Consider the following 21378-nt stretch of genomic DNA (forward strand, 5'->3'; position numbering starts at 1 on the left):
AGCTGGTCCTGGGAATTCACTGGTTTACTGTGACACTTTATGGAAGTGTGAGACACTTTATATTATTATTATTTTATTATTAATACCAATATGAAAAAATTGCAATGAATCATGCTAGATATGCCATATAAGGTGTCAGTGAAAATGTTATGATTTTCCAGGTATGATAATTTTGTTTCTATGTACAATACCTTTGTATTGTGAGTTATAGATGTGTAGGGTATATCTGTATTTCCAGACTTGTGCAGAGTTTCTGGGTGACACCCCCAGACATATTGGTATCAGCACTGCCTAGCATGTTTGATGCTCATCCAGGTTCATCAGCTAAATAATGAACCTGTGGAAGGGACTAAGGGGATACACCTGTTGAGCAGCAGCAGCTCCAGGCACCAGCACTCCAAGCACGTGCCTGGGGCAGCATGCCGCAGGAGGCACCCTGCTGGTCCCTGCGAGAACAGCAGTCAGGCAGCCTTTGGCGGCACACCTGCGGGAGATTCGCCGGTCCCATGGATTCGGCGGCAATTTGCTGGCGGGTATGCCGAAGCCATGGGACCGGCGGACCTCCCGCAGGCAAGCCTCCGAAGGTTGCCTGACTGCTGTGCTTGGGGCGGCAAAAAAGCTAGAGCCGCCCCTGCTGTTGAGACAGCAAGACATGCAGGGATATGCCTCTGTATTGAGAACTCCAAGGCTTTTCCACGCCATGTGCTGTGAAGCTTGTGTTTGGGACACAGGAAGTAGAAGCCACTTGGCAAAAGGAATATAAAGGGCAGCTGCATCATCTCCATTTTGTCTTCAGTCCCTCTTCCTTCCCCTGGAGCAATTTCTCTACAAACTGAAGCCTTGACCAAAGGACTGAATGACCCATACAAACTGTGGATGTGGTCCAGACAGACGTTCAAGCCAGCAACTCACCAATCTTGCTAAGAACCTAATATGTAGATTTCGGAATGTATCTGACTGCTTTCCCATTTAACAACTCCCTTCTTTCTTTCTTTTCTTTTATAATAAACCTTTAGTTTAGATGCTAAAGGATTGGCTGGCAACATGGTATTTTGGGTAAGATCCAAACCTATACTGACCTGGTAACATGGCTGACCCTTTGGGGTCAGAAGAACATTATGTGAGCAGAGTTTTTAAATAACCTCTCACTGTACCGGACCTAGGTGCTGATTGGGAATCAGAGAACTGGAATGCAATGAAGGGGGCTGTGTGATTTCTTTTTTCAGCTTCTTGATCACCAAGGTGGCTGATGAGAGGCACAGTTTGTGACTGGTCATTGAGTTTAACTTCAGTGTTAAGCAGCAGTTTTGGGAACATTTGCTCTCCCATTTTCAGCTTGCCCTAACCTTGGCATTTTCAGTGAGGACTGCCCCTGGCACACCATGTCACACTAAGCACTGAAGTTAAATTAATAGAATATTTTTAATGACAAAGTCTTATGAAATCAATTGAACTTCTCTGTTTTCTTTCATTTGAGCAGGGTTTCCAGTTTCTCAACCTGATGTGATCTCCCAGCTGGAACAAGAGGAAGAGCCATGGGTCCCAGACCTCCAGGGTTCAGAGGAAAGAGAGATCCTGAGAGCTCCCTGCACAGGTGAGGAAATGTTAAACCAACTCAGAATGTGTAAGTGCCCGAAGGAAACATCTGGGATGCCCTACAAAGTCTTGGGAGGTGTCTCAGTTCATTATTGTCCCTAGCAAGGGTCGCATCCTCAGGGTAAATATAGCTCATGGCTTCCTGTAGATCCTAGCAGACACCAGGCAGTAGCTTCCTCCCTTCCTCCTGCAAATTAGGATGGGATGTGAAGGCTGAATTGATCCCCTCCTCTCTCCTATTTGGGGGAAGAGTTTGAGGGAGTTCAGTTCCTGATTTTTATTTGACCTGTCTTCAGCACTTGTTTTGGTTTGGTCTTCTTCTTTCCATCCCTGTTTGAGGTTTCTCTCTCTATCACAGCAGGTGATGTAACGGTACATGAGAAAGAGGAGCAGAATTCTCAGCCGGAAAATGTTGAGCAAGTGGATAAACACAGAGAATTATCGCAAAGATCGAAAAGGAATGTGTCCAGGAGTCATGAGCAGGGAAAATCCAGTGAGATTCGGCACAGACCAGAAAGAGAGCAAGGAAACCAGCCAGGGGAGAAAGTGGGTACATTTATTTCCTGTCGGGGAACTCAGAAGGCCCTCAGGGAAACCACGACCCAGCAGGAAATCCTCATGGGAAAAAGAAAAAATACATGCATTGAGTGTGGGAAAAATTTAAGTGACTACTCAGCCCTTATAAAGCATCAGAGAATCCACACAGGGGAGAGGCCCTATGAATGCCGTGAGTGCAAAAAAGGCTTCACTAGCAGCTCAGACCTTTCTAAACATCAGAGAATCCACACAGGAGAGAGACCCTATGAATGCAGTGAGTGTGGGAAAAACTTCACTCACAGATCAAGCCTTTCTGTTCATCTGCGAATCCACACAGGGGAGAGGCCCTACAAATGCAGTGAGTGTGGGAAAAGCTTCGCTAGCAGCTCACATCTTTCTAAACACCAGAGAATCCACACTGATGAAAGGCCCTACGAATGCAGTGAGTGTGGGAAAAGCTTCACTCAAAGATCAGGCCTTTTTCAGCATCAGAAAATCCACACAAAGGAGAAGCCCTATGAATGCAGTGAGTGTGGGAAAACCTTCAGTCGCAGCTCGCACCTTATTACTCATCACAGAATCCACACAGGAGAGAAGCCCTACGAATGCAGTGAGTGTGGGAAAAACTTCACTCACAAATCAGCCCTTTCTGTTCATGAGAGAATCCACACTGGGGAGAGGCCCTACAAATGCAGTGAGTGTGGGATAAGCTTCACTAGCAGCTCACATCTTTCTAAACATCAGAGAATCCATACAGATGAGAGGCCTTATGAATGCAATGAGTGTGGGAAAAGCTTCACTCAAAGATCAGCCCTTTTTCAACATCAGAGAATCCACACAGGGGAGAGGCCCTATGAATGCCGTGAGTGTGGGGAAACCTTCAATCGCAGCTCGCACCTTATAACTCATCAGAGGATCCACACAGGAGAGAGGCCCTACGAATGCAGTGAGTGTGGGGAAAGCTTCATTCAAAGATCAGGCCTTCTCCACCATCAGAGAAACCACACAGGGGAGAGGCCCTATGAATGCTATGAGTGTGGAAAATGCTTCACCAGAAGCTCAGCCCTTTCTGTTCATCAGAGAATCCACACAGGGGAGAGGCCCTATGAATGCAGTGAGTGTGGGAAAAGCTTCACTCACAGATCACGTCTTTTTCACCATCAGAGAATCCACACAGGGGAGAGGCCCTACGAATGCAGTGAGTGTGGGAAAACCTTCAATTGCAGCTCGCACCTTATTAGTCATCAAAGCATCCACACAGGAGAGTGGCCCTATGAATGCAGTGAGTGTGGGAAAAACTTCACTCACAAATCAGTCCTTTCTCTTCATCAGAGAAGCCACACAGGGGAGAGGCCCTATGAATGCAGTGAGTGTGGGAAAACCTTCAGTTGCAGCTCACACCTTATTAGTCATCAAACAATCCACACAGGAGAGAGGCCCTATGAATGCAGTGACTGTGGGAAAAACTTCACTCACAGATCAACCCTTTCTGTTCATCAGAAAATCCACACAGGGGACAGGCCCTATGAATGCAGTGAGTATGGGAATACATTCTCTTGGAACTCAGCCCAGGTTAGCCATCACAGAATCTGCAAGGGACATCAACACCATAAAAACCTCTAGGGCTATCCGTACTTTTTTTTTTCTTTGATACCTTTCCTGATTGCCAAATACTAACTTTTGAAGCTGTTTGAACTGTTTGCAGCACCGTTATCCCTCAGCTTGTCCAGATGAGTGGCCCATTTTTGCCTTTTGCAGTTTGCCCTCTTTTGAGGTGGACCTATTTGTCCTTTCTATGATCCCACAAGTAATTTGAGTGTGCCCTTCCTATCAGAAACCAGGGAGCATCACATTTATACCATTCCTCCTATTGGAAAGTTATTGTTAGAGTCACCAATGATACAGATTGTATTATTTCCAGTTGTTCTCACGTTGCTCTGGGTTGTGCTGAAGAGCAGTTATATTGGGAACTTTTCATATTACATGTAAATGAAGAGGAGCAGGGGCACTGGAAGAGATGGGGTGACTCAGAGATTCCCTCCTTCCCCATCACTGCAGAACTGTTACCTTTTGCCTGAGCTGTGTAGAGTTTATGTTCATCACATTCTATCCATCCACTTCTCAAAGTGTCACGTGATGAAGCATTCTCCATTGTCTGTGATTGGAGATGATGCTTTGACATCTTTAATCCTATATCAGTCGCTATGACTGGAGATGAAAGTGTCAAAGACTTGGTAGGGGAATTCAAATGGATCCCAAACACAGTGTGATCATTTGGAGTTTAAATCCCAGGTTCCATCTATTGGTAAAGCTACTTCTGGCAAGGTGACTGTTTCCCCCTCATTATGGGGATGCTAGGATACTAAAAAGTTTGTAAATAACATATCTGGCTATTGGCACAGTGCTGAGTGAAGTATCTTTGAATGGATCAGAGACTGTGATGGGAGAATCTCTTCTCCTGATTCTGAGTCATCAGATGTAACCTGCTCTGGAATTTCACTTGACACTTTCATTGTCATGTGTTCTCTCTCTCTCTCTGTGATGTGGGTTTCTATCTTTCCTGGAGGCTTTTTCGTCACCCAATTGGATATTAGTTCAGTCTGATAGGATGTAGCTCAGATTTATTGGAGACTTTAAGATAAGTGACCATTTGATAAGGTCCTCTTTTATCATTTCACCTTTGCTTTTTCCCCACCCCTCCATGATGACATGGAAAAAGTTGAAGTGCAGTTCTGTCAACAGGAGAGAACTCTCCAATTTACTGGACATGCTAACAAAGACACAGCAGTGATTTAAAATCTCCACTCGGAAACGGTGAACAACTGCAGAACCCCAACAAATTGAAGGAAGTGCATATGAGCTGAATGTAATTGAATTGTTGAAGTCAATATTGTCTCAGATGATCTGGGGAGAGAATTCCATGATAAGTTATTTTGAACTGGGCAGAATGCCCATGTGTTTGGTTCCCAAAGCATTTATAACTCAGGCCCTCCAGAAGATCTCTCCTAGCTAATCCTATGGTATGAGAAATGCAGCCCTTCGTGATGTAGATGTTGAGAAATAGAAGTGGGATTTTTGTTGAATTTATTCTTTGTAGGTGCTAAAGATGTGTATAAAATGAAATTGGTGTTGAAAATGTAATAGCTTCAGAAAAATAGCAATTTTTGAATAGAAACTCCAGCTCTGGTAACTAACGGAGTTTCTGATCCAGGCCTGCATCCAGTTCATGGCCTGGACCTGTGCCACCGAATTAAAGAAAAGCTGGACATGTTTCGTGAAGCCATTCCTCACTAACACTGCTGAGATTTTGAGTGGTTTTGTAAAGGATTCTTCTTCAGAGAAGTGTAAATTTACCCTAACTAAGGCCAAGGATTTGGAAAGAACTGGGGTGGAAAAAGTCCACACTCAGTTCTTGGTTTTCACCCCAGTAAAGGAAGCTTTGGTGACCAATGATCCAAGGAACATTGTTTGTAGAACTCCACTTCCTAGTTCAGAGTCACTGATTACACTTCCAAAGGATGTCAGAGTTAGACTGAGAACAATCATCCTTCACAGTTTGGCTCCAAAGAGAGAGAGCTTCATACGACATTCCTTCCCCATGGATCCAAAACTGGCTGCCTGATTAGGTAACAAGCACTTTCAGGCTGTAGAAATGATGGTAACCAACGAGATGATGAATTTGTCAGCCTCCAATTTCAGACTTCCGGATACATGCATATTGAGCCCTGCTTCTATGGTTTTGTTGTTGCAGCTGCACCAATGTAGCTGCGCTGCTATAGCACTACTATTATGTACACTCTAAGCCAATGGGAGAGATATCTCTGGTCGGACTTTAGTCCAGCCCCCACAAGCGGCGGTGGCTATGTTGACAGGAGAAGGTCTTCCCTGATGTAGCACTATCTACACAGGGGGTTAGGGCTGTGTAACTGCGTTGCTCAGCTGTGTGGATTTTTCACAACCCTGAGCAATATAGTTATCCCGATAAATGTCTTTAGTGTAGACCAGATCTTAGTTTTCTCTTGTGCTTTATCCACTTACATTACTCCTCTACTTTGAAAGATTAAAAAGTGTGAAAAAAGTATCTTTCCTCATGATGCAGACATTCCCACATAGGAGACCCCTTCCACCAACACACATGGCAGAAGATCCTGAGATATATGAACTTACAGAAGTGTTTGGGGCCTATGCTGGGACAAACCACAATTTGAGCCAAGGTTCAGTTGTTGGCAATGGGGATTAAAAGAAAACTAACATACATGACAAGAATTTGTGATCTTTGAATATGTTCCTGTTACCAATGGAAATGAAATTTTAGGTGAAGTTATTAGTTAAAGAGTAAGAGACTAATTGTGTGATAATCTGAATTATTTTGGAAAACTGAAAGTTGTTTTATTTTTTGTTTTGTTAGTTATACAGGAAATGATGGCTAATCTTGAAGAGTTAATTTGATTTAATCTACCCACTGTAGTGTAAAGAGTTCTGGTAGAACACCTCACTCCAAAGGTTAGGGTGGGAGAATGTGTGTGAGAAAGAGTGTACAGTAACTCCTTGCTTAACGTTGTAGTTACGTTCCTGGAAAATGGACTTTAAGTGAAACAATGATAAGTGAATTCATTTTCCCCATAAGAATTAATGTAAATAGGAGGGGTTAGGTTCCAGGGAAAAAAATTTCACCAGACAAAAAAATATATATTATATAGATATACACATAATATACATTTTAAACAAACAACTTAATACTGTTCACAGCTGTGATGATTGTGAAGCTTGGTTGAGGTGGTGATGTTAGTGGGAAGAGGAAGGGATATTTCCCAGGAAATGCCTTGCTGCTAAATGATGAACTAGCACTCAGCTGAGCCCTCAAGGGTTAACACGTTGTTACTGTAACCTCTCACACAAGATAGCTCGAACACGAGGGAGGGGAGACAGCATAGCAGATAGAGACAGACACACACCTTGTGTGCGGGAGAGAGAGAGAGATGCACACTGCTCCTTTAAGGAAGCTGACCCACTCTTAAGTGCACTGTCTTTTTAAGTGGATCAGGAAGTTGAGACAGCAGCTGCTGCCCCAAGCTTGTTGTCTCTCTCCGCTGTGTCCCCTCCCTGCACTGTATGATGTCGGAGAAAAACGCAGTTCTCGCTTTTTCTTTGGGTGCAGCAAAATCAGATACTTTATTATTTCTCAAACAATTGCAATAGAGGGAGGGAGTGTCCTAGGACACAGGGCCACCCCAGTCCCGGACAGCTCTCTCAACAGGTATACAGTTACAGCAGGCATTTATACCTTTGTTACAGACAATAACAAGCAATAATACAGACAGTAATAAGCAACAGCTGCATTTTGTTTATACATAGGCCTCCCTGCTATCTTATTTTTCTCACTTCTGGAAGACGCCAGTCTACACATTTGGTTATCAGTGCAAGGTCGTGACAACTTCTCACACAGTTCTTTCCCACTCACCTCACACCATCCTCTCTTCTACAAGTCTCTCATCATTAGGGTTACAGCTGGCCTAACTCTTGTTAACTGCTAGCCTGACTCTTGCTAACAGATTGACATGCATTAAGATCCCCTACAAATCCTGTCAATTCCTTCCCTCCTTCCACAATGGAGAAGGGGTAAGTGGGGTGCAGGAGCAGGGGCCAGCAAGCACAGCAAGCAGGAGTCTCTGTAGCAGCTCCAAGGCAGAGGACAGGAGCAGCACCTGGCAGTGGGGGGAGGGACAGCTGAACTGCTGATTGCTAGCCTGCTATGCAGATGCAGCACAAGAAACTTAGGGGAGCTGATGGGGGGCTGCAATCATCAACCATCAATATAAAGGAAAAGGCTGAAGTCCATTGCCTTTCATATAAAAAAAAATCTAAAGGCTGGTCTACACTGAAAGGCTATGTTGACATGGCCACATCTCAGGCGTGTGAAAAATCCACTGAGAGAAGTAGTTAATGTGACCCGAACCCCAGTGCAGACAGTGTTAGGTTGTCAGAAGAATATTTCCAGTGTTTGAAGTGCACACGTAACCTTAGACAGATTGATCCCCTATGGGAAGCCAGTCATGACATCAATTCCAAGCTTGACCCATCTCCCTGTATGTGAGAAAGCTCCTAGTATAGATGGCTGCTGTAGACGGTTCGCACCGGTTCGCTAGAACCAGTTGCTAAAATTAGATGCCGGTAGAAAACCGGATGTTAAAGAGCCGAGCAGGTAGGAGAACAACTCTGGTCCACGGGCCAGATGTGGCCCGCGGGACTGCCCTGTCCCCCACCTGAGCTTCCAGGATTCCCTCCTCCCCTCCTCCCCCCCGCAGAGCCGCATCGTGCTCAGCCGAGCTCCAATTTCATCCTGCTGCTTTGAGCAGCTGCCAAAAGTTAAGGGGGGGGGGCTGGGAGCTTCAGGACCGCCCGGGGGCAAGTGGGGCAATTTGCCCCGGGCCCTGCAGGGGCCCCCTGCCCCATGAGGATGCCCCCCTGGCCCCTCCCCCCACAGTGACCAGCCACTGGCAGCTGGGAACCTCAGCTGAGCTCCAGCTTGTCCTGCTGCTTTGAGCGGCTGGCAAAGGGGGGGCTGCGAGCTCCAAGGTCGCCCAGGGGGCAAGTGGGGCAATTTGCCCTGGGCCCTGCTGGGGCCCCCCACCCCACGAGGATGTCCCCTCCCAGCCTCTACTCCACCTTCCCCCATCCCACGGCTCAGAGCATTGTGCATTTTTTAGTTCGAGAAGTGCTGTAGTGGGGATGTGTGTATAGTGTGTGTGCTGGACAGAGTTGTGTGTTGCAGGGCAGCTGTGTAGCAGGGGAGTTGTGCGGCTGGGAGAGGGTCTGCACAGAAGTGGATGAGGGCTGGGGGTTGTGCACTGAGGAGGGATGTATAATATTTGGGGTTGTGCAGTTCAGGTCACTTATGGTGTGTATGGGAGGAGGAGGGCTGTGTACAGTGTCTTGTGGTTGTGTTGCTGGGGGGTCAGGTGCTGTATGCTCTGCTGGGCCTGCACAGGGTTCTTTCAACACAACGGATTGTTGAGTGTGGTGTAGATGGGGGCTGTTGTGCAGTGGTTGCGTAGCTGGCGTGCCTTGGGTTGGCTGCCTAGGGCTTCTGGCAGCCAGCAGCTTGTTTGCTAAGCTGTAATTTATAAACCTCCAAATGCAGCTCCTGGAGGAGCCTGTGTGATGAGGGCAGGAGGGAAGGATGGACCCAGGACAGGGTGTGTGCGTGGGGGGCTCCTTTTATCCTCCAGGGGAGAGTCAGCCCCCAATTCTGCCTCTGGGTGGGTTCAGATCTCTCCTGCAGTAGCATTTGGTGAGGGGAGCGATGGCTAGCGGGGCAGGGTCCGTGGTCCCAGGTTAGGGTGACCAGATGTCCCGATTTTGGGGTTTTTTTCTTATATAGACGCCTATTACCCCCCACCCCCATCCCAATTTTTCACATTTGCTGTCTGGTCATCCTAGGTAAGCCAGATGGAGCAGCCTGTGCCCGGGTAGCACTTGGTAATGCCATGCCCGGCGGCTGTCTGGAGCTAGCTGGCAGCAACTAGCTGTGGAGTTTTTAGTCAGTTGCTGCAGCCGTCCAAGTATCTACACACACATTCTGTCTAGGTCACGTTCTGCAAACAAGCTGCCTGTTGCAGTTCTCAGAGCCCCAAGCGGACCCAAAGAACCTGCCAAAGACCCAGAGTGCCGCCGGGTAAGTAAAAATTAAAAATGCGCCTCTAGCCAGGAAAGGGGCTCTCACTGGGCACAGGGCCTGATTTGGGGGAATCGGTAGAATCGGCCTAAAGCCGGCCCTGCCAATGTTTGCTCACCCCAGTCTAGTTTATTATTTTATTAACAGGGTTGCACTTGCCTCGTTTGTTGATATTTGCATGTGAGTCAAATGTCATCACTCCCTAAGTTCGTCTTGTTGAGAGAGACAATGTCTTGTTTCTTGTGTTAAGTAATTGAAGTTGCACTTGCCTTGTTCGTGCACTTGTGCAACTGTTTTCTACACGACCAGTCATAGTTGGTCTGTTTGTTTCTAGTAAATTGCGTGTGTACTACTAACTGGACTGTAATTCGAAGATTAAAGTTTTCTATTCAATATTATTTACCCTTCATAATGAAATGCCAGAAAAGCATTAGTGATTGGTTTTCTAGTAAAATGACAAAATCATTAGTCAGTAGTTCGAGTAGTGAAAATAATGATTTAATTACTGAAAATGCCAATGAAAATAATTTTGGTGATGAAAATATCTTAAAAGTTGAATCATCTGAAAATGTGTCCACAATGGAAGAGGATTTACATGATTGTGAAAATGTAGTACCTGATCATTGGACTTCTGAGCATGCACGATATTTTTTAAAGAAATATAATGGCTTGATAATTGAAGGCAAAAAAGTTGGCTGTTTCCACTGTGCAAAGACATCACATTTGGGGGTCCTCGGAGGAAAATCTTTACACATTTCTTCGGAATGGCAAAAGTGTACTATTAAAGCATCTGGAACTGATAAAAAAGTTCAGCAAGCTTCATTAGGAAAAAAAATGAAGGAACATTTCAAATCAAGTTCTCATTTGAGAGCTATAAATATTTTAAATGAATCTAAAAAAGAACCTCTTACTACAGTGACTGATAAACTTACTGAACAAAATATTGCAATAACCAGCAAAATTTTCAACATCGTTTACAGCTTAGTAAAAAGAAACTGACCAATGTCAAATATGGAAGATGAAGTAGAGCTACAAATTAAGAATGAAAGTGATTTAGGGAACTGCCTACATTGTCGATTTTTGGCCATCAGAATCGTAGAACATATTGCTGAATTAATAAGAAAACAAATTTTTAGTAAAATCATTGAAAACTATTCAAAGATTTGTATTATTATTGATTAAGCTTCTACAATTTCAAGTAAAACTGTGCTTGTAATTCTTCTTAAATGTGAACTACAAGATGCTTCATCAACAATTATTCTCGATTTAGTGGAATTAGAATCAACAAAAGCAAAAAATATTTATAATGCTTTGAGACATACATTAACTGATACAGGATTTGACACAGAATATTTAAAGAAAAATTTAATCGGATTTTGTTCTGATGGCACGAGCACCATGCTTGGACATAAATCTGGAGTTGCTACAAGACTGATTGAAGATTTTCCAAACATTATAATTTGGCATTGTTTGAATCATCGGCTACAACTGGCTTTAGATGATGCTATAAATGATATCAATGAAATAAGCCATTTCAAGATTTTTTTGGACAAGATTTCTGCAATTTTTCGTCAGTCAAATAAAAGTCAGTTTGAACGTAAACAATTTTCTGAAGAACTGTATATTGAAATCATCAAAATAGGCTGTGTTTTTGGTCCACGGTGGGCTTCTTGTAGCCTTAGAGCTGTCAAAGCGGTCTGGAGAGCGTATCAAGCTTTTTATATTTACTTTTCCAAAAATCAGAAATTTTCTGGCATGGCAAAAAGATTGAAAAAAATAATTTTTAAAAGACTTGGCAGTAATGATTAACATTTTGGATGAACTTGCATTATTATCAAATGCGCTGCAAGCGAGACAATTGAGTTTAACAGAGGCTGATAAACTAATCAAATGAACGATTTTTTTTTCATACAATTAAGAGATAGTTTTGGTATACACGAAAATAAAATTAATGAAATGATAGAAAGTGATGCTTTTAAATGCATAGAGTTTGAAGATAATGTAAGGTTTAAATCACTGCCACGAGACAAAGTAATAGAGTGCATTATTGAAAAAATGAAGGCAAGATTATTAAACGAAAAGCACATTAAATATAAAGAAGATAATTTAGGTCATTCTTGTAATACATCTAAAATAGTTGAATTATTCAATGTTATGGATCCCACTTCATGGAATATTGAAGAAGTCAGGTTACCTTGGAAATCAGGAGAAGAAAAAGTGCATGAATTAAGTAAATTCATAAAATTTGTAGTTGATCTAAATGATTTTCGTGACTATGTAGACAATAACATTCAATCAAAAAACTTCCTGATCCAGAAACAATAAGGAAAGCAAAGCAAATTATGAACACAATTGCAATTAGTTCTGCAGAAGCAGAAAGACCTTTTACATTGATGAATATTATTTGTAGTGATAAAAGGGCGAATTTAACAATTAAACATATCTCAAGCTTTATGACCATCAATTTGTTGGGAAAACCACTAAGTTCCTGGAACCCAATACCATATGTTAAATCATGGATGACAAGTCAGAGATCTGCATTAGATACCAGAGTTCATGTATCCAACATCAAAGATTATGGAGAAGATCAAGAAGCCATTTGGAAATTACTACCTAATTAGTAATAAATGTACTTAAATATTCTTTAAAATGTTGTTTGTTGTTGCATTGTATACATCAACATGAATATATTACTTTTTTTAATAACTTAAGTAGTTCACATGTAATATTTTAAAATACAAGAAAAGGCATTTCATTCTTTATTATTGTTTGCTTACTCACATCTCTTTATATTTTCTTGTTTTCAAATGTATTTTAAATTAGTGTAATAAAGCAATACTTTGTTTCTATTGTAATAAACATGTAAAAAAATTTTTTTTATTGCTAAGTATGACTCCCAATTATTCAATGCATTGCCATTTCTTATGGAGAATGGTACAAAAATACATACTGTGGATGAACATCCCTTAAATCAGAACTTTTTATAGGGAACTGGTTGTTAAGATTTTGGCAGCTCAACACTGGTTACAGCTCTTAGTGCCCATCAATCCAAAGACTGAGAGAAATGTTGAATTCCAACCATTAGTCATTTTAGTATCTTAATGTTCATTTCTCTGTTTTTTTGTGCTGGCCTTTCTATTATATCAGCGTGTGACAATATAGTTCAATGCATGTGTGACAAAAGCTCATTGGTGCCAATTGGCAAAGGGGTGACAAGCAACTTCTGCCTCAGACCTGACAAACTTGCCACTCTGAATACACTGATTTTATGATATTTATCCGGGAAGCATAGCAGTGAGATCTCTAGTGAAAGCTTGTAAATTATTGATCCTCCTAATCACCAAGAAAGGTGTGTATGAGTCATATTTAAGGAGTAATGTAAGAACATGGGAAAACATGTGCATATGTTATTGTCATGAAACTGAGTCACTCCGGTCTTGGTGGGGATGGCCCATTCCAGTGGGAGGGAATTATCACCTTCCCTTGCTAGCTAGTTATGGAATGTATTGCTCCATTGTCAACTGTTGCATTAACCCAGAAAAGCCAATGGAAAACCATTAAAGACAAACTATAGATTGAAACCCTGTGGATGTGAGAAGGACAATATGACAATGAGATTGTCCTTTCTGTGAATAAAGACAAAAGCCTGATTCAGTTTATAACAGGGTGGAGAAAAACACTCTGGGTGCATTCACCAAGGAGATCCCTACTGACCAGTGGTGCTTCATGAAAGGCAGGGCCCTGGCTCCTAGGGACTAGCAATCACTGCAATGGACTGAAATGTGAGGTGAGAATCTACTCTAGACAGGGAAGGGAGCTGTTAAAAAGTGTAGGTTACATTTTGTGATTTTGTTTAGTTAGTAACGGTTGGTTTCCATCACTCACATTTGTTTCTGTTAAATCTCTATCCCTGGTTAAATAAATTTCTGTTTTTTCAATAACTGTACTCAAGTGCTGTGTGTGATAATAGCAGTGGTCCACAGTAAAACTGATAACCTGAGATATATCACTGCTTTGGGAAGAGAGGATCTGAGATTTCTCTGAGTATGTGGTGATCAGGGCTGGACTCCAGAGTGCGACATATTGAAGGAACTCAGGGGATAGGATATCTCTACTGTCAACTGTTAGGGCTGCTATGGCTCAGAGGAGGGTGCTTGAGTGCCTAACAGGCCGGGTGAGTTTGGCCGCTAACATCCAGCTGTCAATTGCAAAAATCCCTCTTACTAGTGGCAGGTGGCAAGAAGGAGACTCACAGCTCTCAGCACCCTGAGAAGGGTCACAGTGTGCATCTATGTTGATCCACCTGTCAAATCCACACAGGGAAAGCACCTTATAGCATAGCTCCCTGAATCAAAATAGCCCTAAAATGCTGCCCTATGTGCTCTTCCCTCTGTGAAAGCATGTAAAGAATCCAAGAGCTGAAGGGGAGGGATTGGGTCCAGAGTGACCTAGACAAATTGGAGGATTGGGCCAAAAGAAATCTGAGGAGGTTCAACAAAGACAAATGCAGAGTCATGTACTTAGGACAGAAGAATCCTATCCCAGGAAGGCTGCAGACCCACTGGCTAAGCAGCAGTTCTAAAGAAAAGGACCTGGGGATTACAGTGGATGAGAAGCTGGATATGAGTCAGCAGAGTGTCCCTGTTGCCAAGAAGGCTAATGGTATATTGGGATGCATTCGTAGGAGCATTGCCAGCAGATCGAGGGAAGTGATTATTCCCCTCTATTTGGCACTGATGAGGCCACATCTGGAGTACTGCATCCAGTTTTGGGGCCCCCACTACAGAAAGGATGTGGACAAATTGGAGATAGTCCAGCGGAGGGCAACGAAAATGATTAGGTGGCTGGGGCATGTGATTTATTAGGAGAGGATGAGGGAACTGGAGTTATTTAGTCTGCAGAAGAGAAGCCTGAGTTTGGATTTGATAGCAGCCTTCATCTACCTGAAGGGGAGTTCCAAAGAGGATGGAGCTCGGCTGTTCTCAGTGGTGGCAGATGACAGACCAAGGAGCAATGGTCTCAAATTGCAGTGGGGGAGGTCTAGGTTGGATATTAGGAAAAACTTTCCCTAGGAGGGTGGTGAAGCACTGGAATGGATTCCCTTGGGAGGTGGTGGAATCTTCATCCTTAGAGCTTTTGAAGGCCTGGCTTCACAGAGCCCTGGCTGGGATAATTTAGTTGGGGTTGGGCCTGCTTTGAGCAGGGGGGTTGGACCTCCTGATGTCTCTTCTAAGCCTAATCTTCTATGATTCTAAGTAGCTGCAAGTGGTCTGCGTGTTCACATCTGTACAGATGCTGGGAATGGGCGACAAGGGATGGATCACTTGATAATCGCCCTGTTCTGCTTATTCTCACTGAAGCACCTGGCATTGACCACTGTTGGAAGACAGGGCACTGGGCAAGATGGACCATTCGTCTCACCCAGTAGGGCTGCCCCTCCACCATTAGGGAAACTCATTTGTGCAAAGCCATCCACAATGTCATGCATGTTACCTAGAGTCACGGTTCTTCTGAGTAGGATGCGATTAATGTCCCTGCAAACTTGCATCAATGCAATTCCAACAGTTGACTTTCCCACTCCAAACTGGTTAGTGGCTGTCTGGAGTTACCAGTTTCCAGATTGCAATTGCCACCTGCTACTCCACCGTCAGGGCAATTCTCATTCTCGTGTCCTTGTGCTGCAGGTGGAGGCAAGCTCCTCACACAGTCCCATGAGAGTGGCTTTTCTCATCCGAAAGTTCTGCAGCCACTGCTTGTCATCCCAGACTTGCATGACGATGTGATCCCACCACTCTGTGTTTGTTTCCCAAGCCCAAAAGCGGCGTTCCATGGCGGTGAGCATGTCTGTGAATGCCACGAGCAAACTCATGTTGTATGCATTACTCAAGTCAATATCATCGTCAGAGCCCTCACTGTCACGTTGGATCCTAAGGAATAACTTGACTGCCAAACGTGACATGCTGGTGAGACTTGTCAGCATACTCCTCAGCAGTTCGGGCTCCATTCCCACAGTCCAAAAGGGAAGACAGAGCGTGCAGTATAAAAACATTGAAAGATGGTGCCAAATGTGGATGGAAGCACAGGGATTTCTGGGATACAAACCGATGCATCACGGGCATTGGGACAGGATCCAGAATGTATGATGTTTCTGCATGATGAGGAAAGAAGGTTTTGGGTCAGTTTTAGCTGCTGCAGATCCCTTTACTGTTCTAATTATAATGATATGAACAAAAGGGAGGCAAAATAAAAATAAATCCAAAATTGCAATACAGGTGAGGAAAGAGAAGATCATGGTTAAGCCAAACACTTCAAAATAAAAATTAATACGAAAAAGGGAGGGAGGGGACGAGATCAAGTATGTGGAGATCCCCTGGATATTTTAACTCACTGTGATTTGGTTCACAGAAAAGCCCTAGGGAAGTGCTAACTGATGTGTTGAGACTACTTCTGCCCCTGCTTTCTTGCCAGCTTGGTACTCCAGTGCCCTGCCTGGTTTGAGCGAGACACACTAGCCCACTGAAAACCCAGGCCTAGGTCTGAACAACATCCTCCCAAACTACAGGCTTAACTGAAAACAGCTTTAAGAAGTGTTCCTGTCTCCAACACCCAGATACGCAACTCCCATGAGGTCCAAACCCCCAATAAATCTGTTTTACCCCTCCTCCCGGTATTAATACATACTCTGGGTTAAATAATAAGTAAAAAGTGATTTTATTAAATACAAAAAGTAGGATTTAAGTGGTTCCAAGTAGTAACAGACAGAACAAAGTAACTTACCAAACAAAGTAAAAAACATGCAAGTCTATGCTTAATACAGTAAGAAAATGATTACAGATGAAAACCTCACCCTGAGAGATAGTAAGCTTCTTTTACAGACTAGCCTCCTTCTACCCTGTATCCTATAGAACTAACCTGCTTGCTTATATATATATATTTTCTTATAGGTTAAGTATTTGGTTTATTGTAATAGATTTATAAATTTATATTAAAAGTAAGTTTGGCTGTAATGCAAGAGACCTACAGGCCATATCCTGTATGTTAAGCTAAAGCAAAGTTAGCATATCTATATCCTGTGCCCTTTGTACCCAGAAAAGCAAAGTTGACCTTTTATCTTGTTTTTCTTATACCCAAATAAAGTACCTATCCCATGACCTTTTATTTAGACCAATAGACAATGGAGAATGGCATAGGGTTTTTTTCAATGTTGTACTCACAGACTTAACAAGTACACCACAAGAGACTGATGTGCATACATTCCTGTCATCGATACACACATACATATTAGCCTTTGGGGTAAGTGGATCCTAACATTTCTGTGGGTGAGGAATGAAATTTGGGCATAAGAGGAAGGATTTCCAGTATTTGCCCTATAAAAGAAGTGACCCACCTCAATATAGTATCTCCAGTTCTCACTTTACTCCATTCTTACTTACTCCACTCTATCATTTCTATTCTTACTTATTCTCTGTCTCCATCTATTCTATCTACGATGACTACTACTATTAGTAGGCTGTACTCGTTCTTCTGAAACTTTAAGTTTCAAGGGAACTAGGCTAAGCTCAGTTTCCCTAAGTTTTATTCTTAGTTTGTTTATTAGGTTTTGATTTAAGTTTAAACCCTAATTTAGCAGTGATAGCTCTTAGCATTAGATTTCTTCTAAGCACTGCATCCCTCATTCAAGAATTGAGAAACCTGAACTGCAAGGCTGGTCCTGTGTCTCTCACCACCAGGTTATCAAGGAAGGGTGTGAGTATATTAACCAAAGCTTTGTTGCATATCATACTATATTATCATATGTCTCTTCTGAATAGCAGTAATGCAATTGTAACTTTGTAACTCTGGGTATTTTACCATTTACTTACTATTATTGATTTTAATAAAAAGTCTTGTATCTGTCTCAGTGTGAGCTTCCTGTCATACCACCGAGGGTCCTTTATAAATTCTGTGAAGCCTGATTCAGGACAAGAACTTTTATCTTCTGATCAAACAGATTGGCAAGCCAAAAACCCATACCAATTAATATTGATGATAATTATTATTAATAATAAATTAAAACTGAATAAAAATTAAATTAATACATTAAACTCCCATATTATCCAAATTAATATTATTAGTACACCCTAAATCAGGCTACAGTCCAGCAATCACTGACATCCCCGTGGTTACTGTCCTTTGTTCCAGTTTCTTTCAGGTATCCTTTGGAGGTGGAGAGGCTATCTCTTGAGCCAGCTGAAGACAAAATGGAGGGGTTTCCAGGGGCTTAAATAGACTTCCTCTTGTGGGTGGACATCCCTTCTTCTCCCCCATGTACAATCCCAGCTACAAGATGGAATTCAGGAGTCACATGGGCCAGTCACATGTCCACGCATGACTGAATCCCCAAGCTCAGATGTGCATTGGCGTCTTTGAGTTCATTGTTGGCTTAAATGTTTCGTGATTGGGCACCGACTGAGAATAGTCTTTTCTCAGGAAGCTGACCAACTGCTTCACTGAGGCGACTTAAAATAAGTACACAGCCAGTATCCATAACTTCGAATACAAAAATGATACATGCATACAAATAGGCTAAATGTCTTCACTAGGTCATAACCTTTACAGGGATATGTTACGTGGCATATGTAGCATAAAACATATTCCAGTTATTTCATATATACATTCATAAGCATATTCCCATTATGGGGCGCAACGTCATACTCACACTGCTAGAATCAACTTTCAGACTTGATGCTGTGGAAACCTTACAACTACTTGTCTCTTTGAACACCTGTGATGAGCAGGACTGAGTTGGGACACCTGCTCTGCTTCAATCATTTACTGTCTCTCTGTTCTCTCCTTTTTCTCCCCCCAGTTCCTCGTCTCCAATGTCTCTGCCTTTCTCCTCTTGCTCTCTTTCCCCCTTGCCCTTTCCCTGGAACTCACACTCTACAGCTTATAGGAAAAGCCAGAGCTCCCATGTTCTGCAGGTGATCCTGTGTCAGAGGACATGTGACCCAGGTCAGAACCAGTCACCAAAACAATATGATCCTTTATGGAAACTTCTCTGCCTACTCCCCAATTATCCCCACACTCACACTAAAGGGGGTACGGGTACAGCTCTGACTGACAGGCCTCAAGGGAGACATTTCAGCCCAAAGTCAAATTTGCGTGAAATGTTGAGAAGTGAAGAGCCCCCAACCCCCAAAAAGCCGCAGAACTCTAGTGTCACCCTCATGGCACCAGCACAGGGAACCCAGTGAAATCGGGTTACAGAATACAAGGGGGGAGGGAGCAGGGGAGAGAGGTGACAGGAGTCTCTCTTTTTCCTTCTCTCTTCACTTTTTATTCTGCTCTTCTCGTCCAGGAACTGCAGACACAGCAGGGAGGGGTTTGTCTCATTATTAGGGATCCATGTCTGTCACAGAGGTGCTGGAAGTGAAGGATTCTGTGACTTCCTGAAACTTCTATGACTTCTGAAGCAACCACTGTGGCTGACCCCAGGGCCACCCAAACAGCTGGCCTCAGGGACCGCCCGAACAGCAGACAATGCGGCTGGTTCTGGGGACCATTTGAGCAATGGTTCCAAGGGTGGCGGGAGTAGCTACAGCTCAGTGGCTCCCAGCAGCACTCCCAGGGTGGCTGGAGCAGTGACTGGCCCCCTGGGGCTCCCCCCTGGCAGCAGCTGGAGTGGCAGTGGGGCCCTGGGGCTTCTCCCCCAGTAGCTGGTGCCACATGCCCCCCCGGACTCCCTCCCCCCACTGCTGGTGCCACAGACCCCCTGGTCTCCCCCAACCCGCAAGATTCAATGAGTAAGGTGACAATGTAATCATGGATACTTGTAATAAAAGTCACGGACAGTGATTTTTTTTGTGTCTTGCTCACGGCCTGTCCATGACTTTTACTAAAAATCCCTGTGATTAAATCATTGCCTTATTCATTATTGATCAAATAAATTGAAATGCTTCCACCTGCAAGTGAACTTAGCCCAGGACTCTCAGAGTCAACAGCTGTTACTCCCCCTACTAAGCTCTCTGGTCAGGTGTCCTAGCACTGGAAGCCTCCTTTTTAGATCCTAAAATAGCATTTTTGCACTGGATGGGCTAAAATTTTGGACCAGACATTGTAGCTTCACCATTATTTTATTGAACTGCTTCAAAACAGCAAGTGTAGAAAGTCTCCTAAGTGCCAGGCTCTCTGCCATGGAAACAGCTGCCCCTGCTCTCCAGGAGTCTGTGCGTTCCACGCAGCAACGTACAAACCTGCTCTGAGCTGAAGGGGGGGTCAGAAACACAAATACTTCAGACTATTAACCCAGGTCCCTTCCTTTCTTTAACCCAGGCCGTGCCAGTCAATTGTTAGCCATGGTGTTATCTTCATCTTAAAATACCTCTCAGGACATTTAACAGAGGAAGTAAACCCTGCTCCCACATATGGCTCCCTGTTGAGGTGTTGTACTGTACCTGCCCCTGGACACTGTCTAGTTTTATACTCATAGAGCTTTTTCTCTTCAAACCCCTTATCCCAATCTCTGGGCCAACCACCGCATTTCAGAGTTTAGAATTTACTCTCATCATCCTCGTAAGGCACTTTCCATGTGAATGAGACAAAGTAAGTGTGAGAACCCACATGGTTAATGAAAACCAATGCTCCGGGTGAGGCCTGAACTCACACTTATAAGAGCATTTTCTCCCTGCACTATCCAGTTGCACCACTGTAGGTGCTTCTGGACACATTTGGGAAGTAGGCAGTTACCTGAATCTGTGGTTAATGCCTTTGGCTTATAACTGAAAGGCTGATCGTTCAAACCCAAATAAAGATTTTTTTTTAAGTGATGAGAATCCAGTACATTTTAACAAGCAGAAAATCTCCTCTATTCTGGTCTAGCCTCATTTGACTCCTTCTGCCCATCTTCTTCTGGCCTCAGTGTCTTTCCTTCCCTATTGGGTACATGCAGAGATGAACCCTGGTCAGTCTGTATCCCATAGAGCAGTGGTTCTCAAAATGTAAGGCACTGGGTCACAGTGGCTCTCGTCAGCTCCAACAACCAGGCCATTAAAAGTCCCGTTGGTGGTGCTGCCCAGCTAAGGCAGGCTGGTCCCTATCTGTTCTGACACCACGGTGACCGCGGAAGTGGCCAGCAGCAGGTCTGGCTCCTAGGCAGGGCAGGGCACAGGGCTCCCGTGAGCTGCTCTCACCCTGGCCAATGAGAGTAGGGCGGGGGCTGCTCTTGGGAACCTCACAGAGATGCTTGTGCACCTCCACCAAGGAGCTGGACCTACTTCTGGCCACTTCCAGGACACGGCACGGTCTTCAGTGCTAAGACAGGTAGAAAACCTGCCTTAGCACCCCTGCTGCGCCACTGGCTGGGAGCTGCCTAAGGTAACCCATTCCCCAGCCCTGAGCCCTCCTCAAACCCAGAGCTCCTTCCTGTACTCTAAACCCCTCATCCTTGGCCCCACCCCAGAGCTTGCACCCACCGCCCTGACCTCCTTCTGTGCCCCAACCACCTGCCCCAGCCCAGAGCCCCCTCCCACCCCTGAACCCCTCATTATGGGCCTCACCCCACAGTCCTCAACCCCACACCCCAAACCTCT

The 21378-nt window shown here is 44.0% G+C and overlaps 2 protein-coding genes across 2 annotated transcripts in view; both read left to right on the plus strand.

Moving 5' to 3' along the window:
• Nucleotides 1-21378, plus strand: part of LOC115642642 (zinc finger protein 436-like) — a 936374-nt gene that overhangs the window by 181524 nt on the left and 733472 nt on the right. The window lies entirely within an intron of this gene.
• Nucleotides 1563-6475, plus strand: LOC115642608 (zinc finger protein 135-like). The gene is made up of 3 exons (XM_030546248.1): nucleotides 1563-1594; nucleotides 1955-3263; nucleotides 3600-6475. The coding sequence occupies exons 2-3, from the start codon at nucleotides 2215-2217 to the stop codon at nucleotides 3754-3756; spliced, it is 1206 nt and encodes a 401-aa protein (XP_030402108.1). The 5' UTR covers nucleotides 1563-1594; nucleotides 1955-2214; the 3' UTR covers nucleotides 3757-6475.

Source organism: Gopherus evgoodei, unplaced genomic scaffold (genome assembly GCF_007399415.2).
Source record: "Gopherus evgoodei ecotype Sinaloan lineage unplaced genomic scaffold, rGopEvg1_v1.p scaffold_43_arrow_ctg1, whole genome shotgun sequence".
In the NCBI taxonomy this organism is placed as follows: domain Eukaryota; kingdom Metazoa; phylum Chordata; order Testudines; family Testudinidae; genus Gopherus; species Gopherus evgoodei.